Source organism: Ochlerotatus camptorhynchus, unplaced genomic scaffold, assembly GCF_037179485.1.
Source record: "Ochlerotatus camptorhynchus isolate MF236.1 unplaced genomic scaffold, CSIRO-AGI_Acam_v1.1 ptg000521l, whole genome shotgun sequence".
Taxonomy (NCBI): Eukaryota; Metazoa; Arthropoda; class Insecta; order Diptera; family Culicidae; genus Ochlerotatus; species Ochlerotatus camptorhynchus.
The window spans coordinates 589,599-607,269 of record NW_027041005.1 but is presented as its reverse complement, the minus strand read 5'-3'; the positions used below and the strand labels follow the sequence as shown (position 1 = coordinate 607,269).

The window sequence follows — 17,671 nt, the reverse complement described above, 5'->3', positions numbered from 1 at the left end:
GAGTGATATGAAGCCGTTTGAAAATGTATGGAGATTTTAGTTTCTATTCATTATCTTCCTGATAAGCAGTTTTAAATGCAAAAAAGTGCACGAGTTCATTACTATTTGATATTTTAATATAGATGAATACAATTAATTACTTCATTTGTGTGGTAGTTACACCGAAAAGTAGAGAGATGTCGCCCCGCCAGTGCTGGTAAAATCATTTTTGCAGTATGGAGAATATCAGAAAATCCGCAATTTCTTACGAAATACATTTTCAATGCAAGTAAAATGTTTACGAGTACTTGTATTTGTACCATTTTAATGTGCTCGGGCATTTTTCTTGTATTTAACATACATGCTTATATTGGAAATATTCAATTAATACTGTAAATCCCCATACAATCTCAAATCGTTTACTACCAGCTCCATATGCATCCGAAAGCGGTTGGTCCTCTGGTTGTGAATGCTGTCAAAAACACCATAACATGATTAATTGTCGATGGAAATTTGATAGGTTCCCGAGCAGAGGGTGAGAACAAAATGAAAACAAAAATTATGTTGTTTTCATTATTCCTGATAACTCAAATTGATTTCATTTTGATGGAGTTGATGGCTAACAGAACAAAAATGAGAGCTAAAAGATATGCGAAGAATATCAAAATTATAACATACATTGATATTAGTGAGAACTGCTTGATAACTTATTTTGATATAGATTTTTTTTTCTCAAGCATTTTATAAAAATCTGTATAAATCTGTATTGTAATTTAAAAATCTGTGATAAATCTGTATTCTGTATCGGGTCTGTATTAAGATTAAAAAATCTGTATAATACAGATAAATCTGTATAAATGGCAGCGCTGGTTTTGATGTTGTGAATTTAATATTTCACCGGAAACCCAATGAAAAAAAATTCTGAAAAAAATGTCAGCTGAAAGGCTGGACCAAGGTGCCTACATATAGGTGTTCTAATGTTTCAAATTCATGATTCCAGGCATGTTGGATTTTTGTATGGGACTGTTGCGGCTTAAACCGCAGGGCACGCAACGCAGTCCCTGCCGCAGAGTGATCAACTGGAGTAGTTCGTTCTTTACAACAACACGACAGACGGTGCACTGACAAGAAGACAGAAGATAGAAAGCAAAACAAAACAAAAGGAACAATCATTTCACAATCGTTACAACGTGGTGGCCGAATTTATAAAGCAAATTTCATTAATTCTACCTTAATTGAGAAAAGTGCTTTGTTTAAATCTTAAATATTATTGTAATTATTGCTAATCTAGTGAGTTCATGACCTGACCTATACGAGGGAATCGAGGCTGTTGGACTATACGAACATAGCTGAAAAAAATTCAACTTGATACAAGTGCATTAATAGGGTGCCCATCCGCACGAGGAAGAGATTTTGCCGATTAAGAAACTAAATTGTAAGTAATTATACCTAATTTGTTGAAAAGATCTTTATATTTAAATATATACATTTTTAGCTTTGATCAGCACACAAACAAAACGTTTGATCCAAGGAATTGTTTCGGGATAAATCCCAACAAAATCAAAGAATTCATTCATGTCCACGGTTCTGCTCCGAACAAGCCTGAAATTCCGAAGGAGGCAAAAGGAATCAAGCCGTGTTGGGTTTGCAAGCGGACAGATCACAAGTTACGATTCTGTGATGATTTCAAGAAGCTCAGCATCACGGATCGACTGAAGACGGTTGAGCAAAACAAACTCTGCGCGCTATGCCTTAATAACCACGGCAAAAGTCGATGCACCTTTAAAATCCGCTGCAACGTTGCCGGATGTCAAGGTGGACACCATCCTCTGCTTCATCGAGCGGAAGGAGTCGTACAGCTGCTAAATGTCGAGTGCCACGCCCACGGACGGTTGAGTCGTGCCATCATCTTCCGTATGGTACCGATTACTCTATATTTCCGGAAATATGCAATGGATGTTCTGGCCTTTTTGGACGAAGGGTCATCCACTACGCTGGTGGAGGAATTTGTTATTAACGAGCTGAATGTGGAGGGGGTTTGCGAACCACTGGTGGTTTCGTGGACGGGCAACGTGAAGCGCTACGAGAATCAATCGAAAAAGGTAAATCTCAAGCTGTCGGCTAGAGGATCTCTGAGATACTATCGTTGAAGAACGCACGTACGGTGGCTGAGTTGAAGCTGCCGTGTCAATCCATGCAATTCGAGGAGATCGCGGATCGCTACTCTCACCTGACGGATTTGCCAGTAGTAAGTTACGCTGCGGAGGAGCCTCGTATCATAATCGGTTTGGACAACCTACACGTATTCGCTCCACTAGAAACTCGAGTGGGTGAGCCTGGCCAGCCGATCGCTGTACGGTCAAAACTTGGGTGGACCATCTACGGACCAGGAAATCCTGCTGCGGCTGCTACTGCAGAAAGTTACATGAACGTTCATTCCGTCGAACCAATTCGGAACGAGGATCTTTATGAGATGTTGTGGACACAGTACTTGTTGGAGGACACCGGTACTTCTTGCTTCTCAGTTCCAGAGTCAGCTGAAAACATACGCGCCCGTGAGATTCTCCAAGCAACGACAGTGCGGATCGGCGACAGATTCGAGACGGGCTTGCTGTGGCGTAAAGACGAAAGAAGGTTCCCGGACAGTTACCCGATGGCGGCCCGGCGGTTACAGGCACTGGAGAGGAAACTGGAAAAAAGTCCAGATCTGAAGCAAAATGTCCACCAACAGATAGCGGAGTACGTGACGAAGGGCTACGCGCACAAAGCTACAGAGGAAGAGCTAGCTGGATGGCAGAAAAATGAGGTGTGGTACCTTCCCTTGAACGTGGTGCTCAACCCTCGAAAGCCGGGTAAAGTACGTTTGGTTTGGGACGCCGCAGCCACGGTAGGCGGAGTTTCGCTTAACACTGAGCTGCTCAAAGGACCAGACATGCTGCAGTCTCTGCCGACGGTGATTAATAAGTTTCGTGAACGCAGAATTGCATTCGGTGGTGATATACAAGAAATGTACCACCAGATTCTGATGAGGGCGGCAGATAAGCAAGCTCTGAGGTTCCTGTTCCGATCGAATCCGACTGATGTACCAACAGTGTACGTCATGGACGTAGCTACGTTTGGGGCCACCTGCTCCCTATGTTCGGCGCAGTTCATAAAAAACTTGAATGCTGCCGAGTTTGCGAACGATTTTCCACGAGCTTCGTCTGCAGTGATCGATAAACATTACGTGGACGATTATTACGATAGCGTCGATTTCGTTGACGAAGCGGTAGAGTTGGCGAACCAGGTGAAATTCATTCATTCCCGAGGAGGTTTCCATATCAGGAATTGGGTTTCCAACTCCAAGCAGTTTCTGGAAGCGATGGCCGAACAGAAGTCGAATCCTGCTGTCCATTTCAGCCGGGACAAAACCACGCATACCGAGCGAGTTCTGGGAATCATATGGGACCCAGAAGAGGACGTTTTCCTGTTTTCTACCGATGGACGAGAGGAGTACCAACTGGTTCTACAAGGGGTTGAACGACCAACCAAAAGGATTGTGTTGAGTTGTGTCATGGCTATGTTTGATCCTCAAGGTTTGCTCTCTCCATTCACCGTTTTCGGTCGCATGTTGGTACAAGATTTGTGGAGGACTGGCTGCGACTGGGATGAAGAAATTGACGATGAATCATTCCAAAAGTGGATTCGCTTGACGAAAGTTTTGCCAATGATCGAGGCAATCAGGATTCCCCGGAGCTACTTTGGAGACGCTAGAATGGATCAGATCGAGGATCTACAGCTGCACGTAGTGTCCGATGCTAGCAAAGGTGCCTACGGGTGTGCGGCCTATTTTCGAGCTTTGGTGGGCGGAACGATCAGATGTGTACTGGTGACTAGTCGGGTGAAGGTGGCTCCGTTGAAGCCGCTATCAGTTCCAAGGCTTGAGTTGCAGGTGGCAGTGCTGGGGACCAGGCTGGCTTCTGCGGTGCGAGATGGCCATTCGTTGGAAATCAAGCAACAATTTTTCTGGACGGACTCTTCCACTGTGCTATCGTGGATCAGGTCAGATCAGCGTAAGTACAAAGAGTTCGTAGGTCTTCGTATTGGTGAAATACTAACTCGTACGAACCTGTCGGAGTGGCACTGGGTTCCAACGAGGATGAACGTCGCGGACCAGCTGACTAAGTGGACGAAAGACCCTGAAATAAGTTCAACCAGCAGTTGGTTCACCGGGCCAGAGTTTCTATATCTTCCGGAAGCAGACTGGCCGAAGCAGAAGTTGCCAGGTCCAGATACAGAAGAAGAGTTGAGAGCGCACCTGCTTGTTCACGATGTTAACCTTCCTACTCCCGTAATCGACGTCAACAGAATTTCGAAGTGGACGGTGCTGGTAAGGACGATGGCTTGCGTATTTAGGTTTCTGTCGAACTGTCGAAGAAAGCTGAAGGGATCGCCGCTCGAAACGCTGAAACCAACGGAAATGCAAGCGCAAATCATTCTCCCGATCGATTATCCGATGTTGCGGACGCCACTGAATCAGAAGGAGTATGAGCAAGCGGAAATTTCGTTGATGCGGATGGCACAAGCAGATGCGTTCAGTAGTGAACTGAGGATCTTGATGAAGAACTTGCAGCTTCCGGCCGGGACGTGGTTGAAAATCGAGAAATCCAGCTTCATCTATAAGTTGACGCCGCTAATCGATGAGAACGGTCTCCTGCGTATGGAAGGTCGAACGGGATCAGCTGAATTCCTACCGTTTGACTTGCGGTTCCCGATAATACTGCCCAAGGACCATGCTGTTACCTGGAAAATCGTTCAGCATTATCACGAGCAATTCGGCCACGGATATAGGGAGACGGTGAAGAACGAGCTGAGACAACGATTCGTCATCCCACAGGTGGGTAGTGTGGTCGCTATGGTGGGGAAAGCTTGCATACAGTGCAGGGTTGCCAAGAGCCGCCCACGATGTCCTCGGATGGCCGCGCTACCAGTACAGAGAGTAACTCCGTATGTGCGGCCGTTCTGCTTCGTGGGGGTCGATTACTTCGGCCCAATAACAGTTTCAACAGGCCGCCGCAGTGAAAAGAGATGGATCGTTTTGTTCACGTGCCTAGTAGTCAGAGCGGTTCACCTCGAAGTAGCACACTCCCTGACCACACAATCGTGTTTGATGGCAATCAAACGCTTCACCTCCTACCGAGGTCCGCCATTAGAAGTGTTCTCGGACAATGGCACAAATTTTAAAGGAGCAAGTAAGGAGTTAATGGAAAATGTACGCAGCATCAACGTAGATTGCGCAGCGGAGGTAACATCAGCTCGAATTAAGTGGAACTTCAATCCTCCGGCTTCGTCGCACATGGGCGGAGTCTGGGAGAGATTAGTCCGTTCCACGAAGCAAGTGTTGGAGGCGATAAACGATGGGAAGCGACTGACAGATGAAATCTTGGTGACTGCGATAGCCGAAGCGGAGGACATCATCAATAGCCGTCCACTTACGTACGTGGCGCATGAATCAGATAATTTCGAAGCGTTGAGCCCCAACCACTTCCTCCGTGGAGTCGCTCCGAACGAACCAAGGTACAACGTAGCTCCCGTCAATTCAGCTGTAGCCCTGCGGGACTCCTATCAGCGATCGCAGGAGATAGCTGACGAGATGTGGAAGAGGTGGATTAAAGAATACGTTCCTTCCATCAATCAGCGTACCAAGTGGTTTGGTGAAGCAAAGAATTTGAAGAAAGGTGACTTGGTCTACGTTGTTGATGGCGACAAGCGGAAGTGTTGGGTACGTGGGATTGTTGAGGAGCCGATAGTTGCCGGAGATGGCAGAGTACGCCAGGCCTGGATTCGTACCAACAGCGGCATGCTAAAGCGAGCGACAGCGAAACTTGCGGTGCTTGAAATAAATGAAAGTGACACTGGTCCGGACGTGACTTCCGGACCAGGTTCACGGGCCGGGGCATATTGCGGCTTAAACCGCAGGGCACGCAACGCAGTCCCTGCCGCAGAGTGATCAACTGGAGTAGTTCGTTCTTTACAACAACACGACAGACGGTGCACTGACAAGAAGACAGAAGATAGAAAGCAAAACAAAACAAAAGGAACAATCATTTCACAATCGTTACAACGTGGTGGCCGAATTTATAAAGCAAATTTCATTAATTCTACCTTAATTGAGAAAAGTGCTTTGTTTAAATCTTAAATATTATTGTAATTATTGCTAATCTAGTGAGTTCATGACCTGACCTATACGAGGGAATCGAGGCTGTTGGACTATACGAACATAGCTGAAAAAAATTCAACTTGATACAAGTGCATTAATAGGGTGCCCATCCGCACGAGGAAGAGATTTTGCCGATTAAGAAACTAAATTGTAAGTAATTATACCTAATTTGTTGAAAAGATCTTTATATTTAAATATATACATTTTTAGCTTTGATCAGCACACAAACAAAACGTTTGATCCAAGGAATTGTTTCGGGATAAATCCCAACAGGGACAGCGACCGAGTTTGTTTACAATTTGCTCTAAAACCACACTCCCCCCCCCCCCCCCCCCGCGACCTTTTCGCCTATATAGAGACAAAGCTGGTATCACCATTTATATACCCACCATGGGGGCTGGACGAAATTTTGATATTGAGTGGATAAAAAACTGATCGTCCGCTTTTTGTCCTCCGTGTGGGTGAAACCTCGGGTGAAACTAACAATGATGTCAAGCTGTGAAAAACGCTGTCAAAGTTTTCGAAGCGAAAAAATGGATTTATTTTAAATCAGTATGCAGTTCAGGTCTATTATTTACACCGTTCAGCTCGAGTTGACCCTTGTTAATCAGTTCATAGTAGTTTAGATTTTAATTTTGTGTTTTTAATGTTGAATATCCTCAAAATTAGATTTTGCCCAAGGGGGTAAGTCACTCTGCCACCTTGTGTCTGTGCCAGCCCAGTGACAATGCCTATACCATCAGCAGCGTTTGACAGTAGGTAGCATGTCCCGGGCTCAAATTGTTTATTTTGCTGTTTTGGGCCCGCTGTCACGGTATAACATGTTGCCTACGCGCCTGCCACTGGGCTGGTCTGTGATGATTGTGTTTCTTCTGGGTGTTTCTACGTGTCGACCTGGCTGTCAAAACGGCAAGCGAAAAATGATGCTGGCTGGCAACCATAATGTCCATGGACCGTTGTGCACAACGCTGAAAATGTCAGATTATCTTCGCTGTTCCCTGCTAGGGTGGAACGTGCTGTCAAATCAGCCTACTGATCATTCTTGTATGAAATTGGTTTCAAATGTAAACAAACCCTGTAGGTTTCTTATGGCTTGTTAACGTTTGGAATCGACGATTGTTCATATTTGACAGCCACCTCCCCCCTTGGTTCACTGCAAGCAAACAAACAAACAGGCAAGAGGATTATTCGGCGCATATATAACACAAAAAAAAAATAATAATTGATAAAGTTAAAAGAACCGTTGATAGAATTAAAAGTTTGCATTGCATTGTTATTTATCGACATATTCGGCATTTCATCGGAAGAAGCAATCTGCCGGTAAATGAACGAGAAGACCGATGGCCGCGACCGAGATATTACATCCAAACGGCTGCACCGAGGGGGTTCTACAAGCGTTAATTACTGGTCAGTGCCAGTCAGATTACCGAAAATTACTCTGATTACTTTTCAATTAATTAACATTACTTTATTACTTTCAAATTACTCTTCGATTACCGAAATTTCTGGGATTACTTGAATAATTTTAGGAACTACTTTGGAATTACTCAATTAATCATGTTTTGTTGTTTTTTACATCATCCACATCCAGAGGGCCAGTCACTTTCGAATGTTTGGGAATGAGGAAACCATTTGGAAATGCATGAAAATTTTCAGTTTTTATTCATTATCGTCTTTATGGGCAGTTTTAGATGCACAAAAATTGCACGAGTACATTACTATGGTGATAAGGTAAACACTCGTTTATTTGTTTCCTTCTATGAAAGTATGTTTAGTCACAAATCGTGGATTTTCTGATATTCTCCATACTGCAAAAATGATTTTCCTACCACTGAAGGGGCGACATCTCTCGGATCTTCAGTGTAGTTACTACTCAAATCATATAATTAATTGGGTTGTCTAGGGGTATTGAGGTAAATACATAGATTCGTTATCTGCATCAAAAATGGAACCGAAATCCAAAATTTTATCAATTTTGGTACACTGGAACTATTTTAAATAAGTACGATTACATTAGCAAAAATCATCATCTTACCGCCCCTTGGTGGGACTTTGTATATGTATTGTCTAACTGTCAAATTTACGTCAACGGAACGCAAACGGATCTAATGCGCGTAATACCATTGACAGACATACAAAGCATCAGACATAACACTCGCAAGTTGTTCATCGAACAAGCATTTAACGGTAAATTTAAAAGTATCGTATTTGGTAGCACCGCCACCTGCGGCGCGCATAGTCAATTTCCTTTCGTTTGACGTTTACACCGACGGGCACGCAATATAAAGAACCGGTGCGTTGAAGTTAAAATGCAATCAACAGTACTTAAAGCGAGACTTAAAGTAATTAATGCGTTTTGAAGTAGTACCGACAGTAATTAAAATTATATATCCGTAATTAATGTGATTAAAAGTATTGGAAATGTAATTAATGTACTTTAATTACGAAATTTAAACTGTAATTAATGGAGTTAAAAACGAGGTTAAAAAGTAGTTAATGTTGTACATTGTGTAATTAATGTAATTAAAGCAGTAGTTAATGGAATTAATTTAATTACAGCTGTTGCCTGAGTTGGAGTTAAAGGTTATTGCGTGCCCCTAGGTTTACACACTACCGCCATTTGTTCAGCGTACTGCCCACCACAGTGTGCTCAACAGATGGCGGTAATGTTTTAGCGACGATGTTTTACATTGAGAAATATTGAATGTGTTATGTCTGTTTGTCTGTGGCTGTACTGTTATACCGTTGTACCATAACATGTACGATAACATCGTTGAAAATTATGTATTTTATTGGGAGCGATATTCTTCCCAAAAACCATGCCAAAACAAATGTTTGCTGTTGGATTCCTTAAAACGCAAATCTATATGACTATCTAATAATAGTCCATTTTATGAAATGACAGGAGCTGGTTTGCCTGCCAGAATTTGATGATATTGATATTGCTTCTCACAGCCGTTAGGTAACCGCCTCCTGTCAAAGTTCATTCATGAGTTGAACCAGAAACGTCTCATAAAATGCTCTATTGGCATGTATCGAACCGGTGAACACTCGTGTTTATTTCAGTTACCGTGTGGACGTAATTTGTGATGAGCCCCGGTCCCTTTCAAATTGTATCATTATTTATGTACGGTCCATATATTTGAAATGACGTTTCACATTCATCTAGTGATGGCCGATTTTCATTCGAATTATCGATTAATCGATTAACGAACCGAAAAGTAAAATATTTGTAATCGGTTACATCAATCGGATATAAGCATTAACGTCTCCAGAGGATCATCACCGATCGTTTCAAATATGTGCTGCACTCTCATTGCTGGAAAAATGGCAGCACAGCGAACAAAAAAAAATCGATTAGTTGTTAATCGAGTAATTAAAAAATGGGACACCTCTGATTTTGGTGTGTTTGTTTTGATAAAAATGAGCGCAAAATTTCATCTCTACCGAGGGGGCAGCAAAACCAAAAAAATACTTTGAATACGGAGGGTATTCATTGGATGAAAGGGACCGTGAAAAAGGACACTAAAATAGAAAGTTTTTCTTCCGACAGTTTCATCTTAGTATTCATCTTTGATGTATCTGTCAAAAAACTACACTGGAGTCGCTTTTTACGCGGGGGATACGTGCCGCGTAAAAAAAACCGCGTAAAAAAAAAACTACCGAGATTTTGATTTTTCACATGCTGAAATTTTTAGATAAGTCGGATTTTGATGCCATTCCATATAGACATATTTTAAAAATTTCTGTATTTACACCAAAAATTGTGATTTTTTTTTTAAAGTATGCAATTTGATTACCTATAGCTTGAAACGGATAACGGATCGATGTTACATTTTTTTTGCTGTGTACACTGATAAAATTTCAAAGATTGTTTGTATGTGTCCCACACATGAATTTTTGCAATGTGATCAACAAATAATATCTATGTGTCGGACACATACTTAATATATCTAGATAGAGCTGGAATTAGGGCCTAACAGCTTTTGTAAACAATGACTTCTATCGATGATTTCTAGGAACTCAAGGCACGCCCACGCAGACGATTATAACCATCGGATAGGGGAAGACTTCCCATACCTGATGGTGATATTGATTTGATTGGGCGAGCCTTGAGTTTCTAGAAATCATCGAGAGAAGTCATTGTTTACAAAAGCTGTTAGGCCCTAATTCCAGCTCTATCTAGATATGTACACATAAAAGCCATGTGTAACCACACATACTATTCATTTGACTCATAAATTTTATGTGTGATTATGTGGATTCTGTTTATGTGTGGTCACATGAAAATCATGTGGAATTTCACATGGAAATTCGTCAATAAAAATGTGTGGAATTTTATTAGTGTAGAAAGTATTGGACAAACAGAAAAAAAAGTTGTTGAATATTACATCTAAACTGCTGCAACCAGGTCAATCCATCGGTTGTGTAATATAACGTTGTACGATGTACATCGATTTTGCGAACAAAATTACATCCATTGATGTAATATTGTATCTGCTTTTTGCTATTACATTATTATTTCATATATCAGCTTGAATTACATTGATCGATTTTACATTTTTTTTTGCTGTGTAGTTAATGTCCGTTCCCACCCATGACATATCAACAGGTTTTCACTAGAAATACTCAGAGGGAGAGATGGGCGGAGAAAACAAAATACAATTCGGCAGCAGGGATTTGTATCTAAATTATGTTGCAACCCTTGCTAAAACTTAGCATTTCACATGACTTTTACTTTTGATTCGATTTACGTGCAAATTAATAATTGATTGCATCGAAATATTTTCCACATTTTTTGGTGCCATTAATTAACCAACTAAGATCAATTAATCAATAGAGTTAGAATATTGCTTTTGATTCCAAAAACTAGTTAAATTTGAGAAGCACACGAAACATGAAGGTGATTGAATTTTTCTGTTCGATTGCAATACCACAGACAAACAAACATAACACTCGCAAGTTGTTCATCGAACAAGCATTTAACGGTCAATTCAAAAGTATCGTAGTTGGTAGTACCACCACCTGTGGCGTGCATAGTCAATTCCCTTGCGTTTGACGTTTACACACTACCGCCATCTGTTCAGCGCACTACCCACCACAGTGTACTCAACAGATGGCGGTAATGTTTTAGCGACGATGTTTTACATTGAGAAATATTCAATGTGTTATGTCTGTTTGTCTGTGGCAATACTCTCAAATGTAATCTAGTAAGAATAAGAAATCCTCGGAAAAATTCTAATGGGAATGGTCGTTTGGCTCAGATTTTGACAGTTCATTTGGCTCAAAACATTCTCTCCGCTCATCTCTCCTTCTAGTATTTCTAGTTTTCACTATAAAAATATATCAGACAATATTCATATACATCTTACCCGTCGCTAACCATGTCAGAAGCAAGTGAATGTCATGTACTAAGTATGTGAAATTACAATAGAAATCATTCCATATCGCAGTTTTAGTTTTTAACTGAATGGAATCTATCAATCATCACATAGAATGAATAAAAATCTTCTAACATTGCAATCCTTAATAGAAATAACCATAAAAGAGAGCTTAACGACGTGTTCGGGGTATCATCCAAACCATTTGTGGGATAGTTTCCCCCTCGGTTTCCCCATCCGGGATACAGTTCGTTTATGGTATTTGTTTATTAGGGATGGTATAAGATGGATTCAATAAACCGTACACGTCGATTTGTTTCAGTGTACAAATCTCTGCTGTCGAATTATTGCATTTTGTTTTCTCCGCCCATCTCTCCCTCTGAGTATTTCTAGTTAAACGTGAAAGTTTTGGTTTATTTTGTTCGAGGTTTTGTTTACATATTTATTATGGTAACAATAATTCAAGCTAAACATTGTTTTAAGTCCTAAGTAACATTGACAGATTCTCTTCGTCGACTTTCTCTTTGTATCCCCATGGCCATTTAAAGACATTCCCAGGTATTTTCAGCACACAGATCGATAAAATAAGCTTTTATCTAGCACGTAATACGACTAACATAACAAGAAACAATTATGTGCTCAAGTTATTAACGAAAGAAAAAGTCGACGAAGATAATCGATCAATTTTACCTAGGACCTAATGCAATGTTCAGCTTGAATTATTATGGAACTCGAGTCGCGGATTACCTTTGCTAGTCATTTTGATAGCGTCTAATCGGTCTAATCATTCGTGAATCCGCGAGTCGTTTATGTATAAAGTAATAAAACATAGTGAGCTAATTCGTTGAGCAGACGTGTGTGTTCTTGCTTTTTTTTTCTTTGCATCGTTATCAACTACCACTGCTGTTATCACAACTTCACAACCCATATGCAGCGAAGCGTTAAATTCTGGCTATCGGATTAAAATTATATTAAATAGGTACCCACGGATTTATATCATTTTCAGACACCACCATTGTAAGCAGTTTGAATAAGGGTTTCGACAGAACCAGAGCTGCGCTGATAGGTTTTCCCGCGGTAGGTGTGGATACTAAAAGCAATGAAACATTCTTATGTTTGTTGTTTGAGTGAGTCCTGCTATGAGCATGCTGCAAGAGTTCTTGGTGAAACGACTGTAAGAAGAAACGAAGCACTCGCAGAAATTATTCAATGGCTACAAAATGAACAACCTAACCTGCGGATACACAACGACGTTCGATATGTTGTGTATTTTTTACGTACTGCCAAATACGATGTTGAGAAAGCTAAGCAAAAGATTCTAATGTAAGTACCAAATAATTTTGCCTATTCACATGCTCCCAAAACATAGCTAATTCTCGATTAATTTTTCGAAGGGCCATAACAGCTTTTGTAAACAATACATTTAATGGTCGGTTTGGCGTAACTGGTGACTCGCCCTCGCATACTAACACCACTAAAATTTCCCCTATCTGATTGTAGTATAGGCACAGACAAACAGACATAACTCTCGCAAGTTGTTCATCGAACACGCATTTAACGGTCAATTAAAATGTAGTATCGCCACCAGTGGCACGCATATTCAATTCCCTTACGTTTGACTTTTACACACTACCGCCATCTGTTCAGCGTAGTGCCCATCACACTATACTCAACAGATGACGGTATTGTTTTAGCGACGATGTTTTATATTGAAAAATATTCACTGTGTTATGTATGTTTGTCTGCGGTATTAGTATGCGTGAGCTCGCTTCCAGTTACGCCAAACCGACTATCAAATGCATTGTTTACAAAAGTTGATACATTCATTTGAAAAAGTAATCGAGAATTGTTTGCTTCCTTTGCAGTAATTTTCCTACTGTGTTACCTGACTTATAACGAATATACGTTGTATACGAGTAGCGTTCGTATAGTTCGTCTAATTTTATATTCCAAATGCTAAGCAAAATTAGACAAGTCATACGATGTATTCGGGATACTAGTATATTAGTTATAAGTCTGGTAACACAGTAGGAGATGGTACAGTCTCCTTATTCTGCTAGTCACGTGACTCTCTGTCACCGGTAAGGTGGCAAATCAAATGGAGAGTCACCTCACACGATGTGAGAATTGTCACTTCACCGGTGAGAGAGAGAGAGAGTCAAGTGACTTGCATAATAGGGTGAGTGTTTGTACGTTACAGCACGCCCCGTAACGTGGGTAGATCATCTTTTCGTGATACGTTACGGGATGTAAGATCTACCACCGATTCCTAGTCCTGACTTCTTCAAGCTTGGGAACAGGGGGGAACTCCCTCAACAATAACAAAAAATCTAGCTGAATTATATTACCAGCCCTATTCAGAAGATCTCTTAAATGTTTCGTTGACATCGTGCTAAATAATCCTTATATTAGTGGCGCCGGTGGTGTAGTGGTAAGCGTGATTACCTTTCATCCCAGGCCTGGGTTCAATCCCAGTAAGCGCCGCCCGGTATGTTCTGAGGCATAACATCTCTGATCACGGGGAAGTAAAGCCGTTAGTCCCAGGTTCATGAGTTGTGATGGGTCGATAGGTAGGGTCCAGGTGTTGGAGCTGCCTCCCTGGCGTCGGTGGCATTGGTGCTCAGCACAAAAAAAAAGAAAACAAGATCGACGGAAAACAAATCAAGGAAAAAACTGATGTCAGTCAGACATGGGAGAAATCATTGAATTAATTTAGATAAATAATATCATTCTCAAATCTCATTCATTGAGCACTCCTGAGCGAATAAACTCGCGAGCGAATTTGCAAACAAACCAAGCAATTGAGATTTTTATGCATTTTCACGGACTCACACTCACAACGCCAAAAATTCATTCCATCTCAAAACACATAAAATCCGGTCAAACGTCAATTTATGGCATGTACCGTTAGTGTTTATGTTAGTTTTTCAACAAATAGTGCAAAAATAATACTAGGAACCATGCATGCATAACGCCAAAATGTAAGGAATGCATTTTTGAACCGAAAAACTCATCTGTGGTTTTTTTGCTGCTGAATTTCGCAAGGCAAAACTCTTAGGCGAATAATCTCACACATGAGATTTGAGTTTTTCCGAACACCGATGATTTCTAATCCGATAATCAAGTGATTTTTGATTGTACTATCTACATGCCGAACGACCTTATGACAAATGGATTTATACTAAATGTCTGTGAATGATTATGTATAAACCAGCACAAAAAAATTCAACACGGGCTACCTCAATTAGCATAAAGCCAGTTTTGTCATAAAGTTTTGCATTGAAATCTGTAGAGAAAAACTTCGAAAGAATTATTCATCCAGGCAATATATTGATATTTCAATCTAAAAAAAAATAGGTTGGGGAAATGCCGAATTCTAAGGAAATCTATTTACAGGTATTACAAAATACGATCCAGCCGTGTAGAGTGGTTCCAAAACAGGGATCCGTTCTTAGCTGAAATACAGGAACTACTTGATATTGGCGTTTTCTTACCGCTGAAACAAAAAGACATCCACAATCGGCAGGTGGTGATCATACGAACAGCAGCGCACAATCCTAAATATCACACACAGGACAATGTATTCAAAGTGGACAAAATGATTCTGGATCTTTTACTTCACTTAGATGAAACCATATCAATCTACGGAATAGTGGCTATCTTTGACATGAAAAATGTCACACTAAGTCATGCACTGCAGCTGCCACCATCCTTAGTAAAACGGTAAACCTCAATGTACAAACCACGTAGGCTCTTTCAAGTAATTTTAAATAGAGTAGGACGGGGCAAGAACGCACCCTGGGGCATTTAATTTTATATTTTTCCATAAAAAATCCTATATTTATGAAAACTGCACATACCAACAATGTTTCCCTATCCTAAAACTGATTAAAATATATTAATAACTAACAAAATACGCCGAACCAAAAAAAAAATCCTCTCTCTCCTCTTTGTTTATAATTAATATCTCTTTTTTCGTTTGTTACGACTTTCAATTCAAGTAAAAAAAATCATAAATTATTAAATTCTGCTATATATGTTACAGTAAAGTACGTCTCCTCCCCAGGGGTGTCTGAGAATGGTGTAAAAAAGTTAATTTTTAAGTTTCTTTTTGTAAATAGTTAATTTTGAATACATTAAATATTATCTACCCTAGGGAGCTAGAGAAGATATTAAAGAACTAGGACAAACAATATTTGAATGTATTAATTTGCGTTTATTACATATACAAATTATTTTAACCTTAGAGTGGCGATATTGCCCCGTCCTACCCTACATTAAAAGCCTACATATTTATAGACAAACTAGAATAAGAAATCAAACTGATATTGAATATTAAAATTCCAGTACCGTCGAGAGCTGGGAAAACTACCCCTGCCGACCGCAGCTTTTGGAATTCGTAAACGCTCCGATTCACGTTAATTTCGTATTGAATGTATTTAGGTAGGTATTCAACCTTTACCTTCGTTCTGTTTGATTATAAACGTTAATCCCGTATCTTATCATCAACATTGTTGTAGGAGTTTTATGAGCACGAAAATGAAATCGCGCGTGAAGGTGTCGAAGCGAGGAACACACATCGGTACACTCGTTAATCTTCCTCCAGAATTGGGTGGCACCGGTGATTCTTATCACGATCTTACAGTGTACTGGAAGAAGCAGGTACAGGAACAGGCATTTTGGTTCGCCGAAACAGAGCAATATAGAATGCAATCAACGTGACAATTGTTATGTATAGGAAATAAAAATAATTACTTAATTGCAACGCGGTAATTGTTAGCTGTTTTGAGAATGCCTTTGAAATTATGACGGAGTCTCAAGTTACTGATTGCCAAAAAGACGCAATTTTTCATGAAGCATAATTTGTCCTACAGCTGCAAAAGTAACTAATCCTACACTGCCCTGTGTGGCATAATAGTCCCATTAGAACAGTGGTGTAAATGCATATTTTTTTCAAAATCTGTATCTGTGTTCGAATTTTGCGTATTTCCCAATCATTTCGGCCATACCTACATCCGTACTGCTGACAGAAATTCAAGCTGAGGTTGTTGCTTGATCTCTGTCCAAGCACCACGTGCGGCCCGCGGGCCGCACTTTGGTCATCACTACATTAAAACATGAAATCAAGCAAATATGGTACTGTTGTGCAGCACAGGGCGGTACACTTTACACGTGATTAAATAATGCTATCGGTTTAATCTGGTTGATTGATTGTATGAACCAAGCTATTGAAATTTCAAATCAGATGTGATTCACTCATCCACATGTTAAGTCGTTAGGTATAATCTGGTATAATAATAGGTAGCTTGGCAGGTAATTTGCCGACAAATACAAAAAAACAAGTTTGCGATACATTGTTTCTTCTTCTTGGTCACTTCTTCCCAACTAGAATTTTACGCTTAATCGCTAGTTGTTGGTTGCTAGTTAAGAGCAAGGTTGCATTTCAGCTAAAATAATAATAAAACCAAAAGATGGTATGATGACATGTTTTACTTGTAACTTACAAGAAGAGGTTACAAAGTATGCGTTTGAAATATAAAACTTGTAAATTTTGCTTTCTATGAGTCACAATCAGCGATCTGATCGCTGAGTGAGTGAGTGAGTGAGTGAGTGTGTGAAAAATCGCTGATTGTGACTCTCATGAAGTGAAATAAACAGGTTTAATATGTCAAACACATTCGTTGCAACCTCTTCTTATATCCTACCAATTCAAAATATGATCATGGCATCTAATTATTTCATAATTTAAAAAAACATTGTTTTAGCTGAAATGAGTATTTGCAACCTTGGTTGAGAGAATTCTAAGCCTTAACATTTTTTTTGCATTCATATTTAGTGTGGCAAGTAGATGATACAATGATACCCTGCCTAGTTAATTCGAGAGAATTTTCAACCCGGAATCTTCCAAGAACGGATCGGTATTCGAACTACCCTCTAGCATATGGTAGTGAGTAGTATACATTTGCAGTGACAAAAGGATTGCAGTGCATGTGCATGGAATACTATTGTTGCGCATAAGTGAGGGCGGATTGGCTGAACAGGAATAAAATAACATGTTGGTCGTGAAATGGTTCATAGAAAGTGGTGATAATTAAGAGAAAGAAGTTTGTCT

The 17,671-nt window shown here is 40.3% G+C and overlaps 2 protein-coding genes across 3 annotated transcripts; both read left to right on the top strand.

Moving 5' to 3' along the window:
* Window positions 1–909: 909 nt before the first annotated feature.
* LOC135712935 (uncharacterized) lies at window positions 910–5,968 on the top strand. The gene is made up of 4 exons (XM_065236033.1): window positions 910–934; window positions 980–1,066; window positions 1,546–2,081; window positions 2,132–5,968. Exons 1-4 carry the CDS (start codon window positions 910–912, stop codon window positions 5,966–5,968), a joined length of 4,485 nt encoding a protein of 1,494 aa, XP_065092105.1.
* A 6,329-nt stretch (window positions 5,969–12,297) lies between these two features.
* pinta (prolonged depolarization afterpotential (PDA) is not apparent) lies at window positions 12,298–16,318 on the top strand. Of its 2 annotated transcripts, none has more exons than XM_065236040.1 (5): window positions 12,298–12,377; window positions 12,566–12,882; window positions 14,956–15,282; window positions 15,907–16,002; window positions 16,080–16,318. In XM_065236040.1, the coding sequence occupies exons 2-5, from the start codon at window positions 12,659–12,661 to the stop codon at window positions 16,279–16,281; spliced, it is 849 nt and encodes a 282-aa protein (XP_065092112.1). In that variant the 5' UTR covers window positions 12,298–12,377; window positions 12,566–12,658; the 3' UTR covers window positions 16,282–16,318. The 2 variants fall into 2 exon arrangements, with proteins under 2 accessions (XP_065092112.1, XP_065092113.1); XM_065236041.1 differs by having other exon boundaries at window positions 12,329–12,415.
* Window positions 16,319–17,671: the final 1,353 nt, after the last annotated feature.

Excerpts from the sequence above, each read along its gene's own strand:
- LOC135712935 (XM_065236033.1), top strand. The coding sequence starts at position 910 with ATGTCAGCTGAAAGGCTGGACCAAG. Across the intron at positions 935-979 it reads AGCTGAAAGGCTGGACCAAG|GCATGTTGGATTTTTGTATG; the intron begins GTGCCTACATAT and ends TCATGATTCCAG. Across the intron at positions 1,067-1,545 it reads CAGAGTGATCAACTGGAGTA|AATTCATTCATGTCCACGGT; the intron begins GTTCGTTCTTTA and ends ACAAAATCAAAG.
- pinta (XM_065236040.1), top strand. The coding sequence starts at position 12,659 with ATGAAACATTCTTATGTTTGTTGTTTGAGTGAGTCCTGCTATGAGCAT. Across the intron at positions 12,883-14,955 it reads GCTAAGCAAAAGATTCTAAT|GTATTACAAAATACGATCCA; the intron begins GTAAGTACCAAA and ends ATCTATTTACAG. Across the intron at positions 15,283-15,906 it reads CCACCATCCTTAGTAAAACG|TACCGTCGAGAGCTGGGAAA; the intron begins GTAAACCTCAAT and ends TTAAAATTCCAG.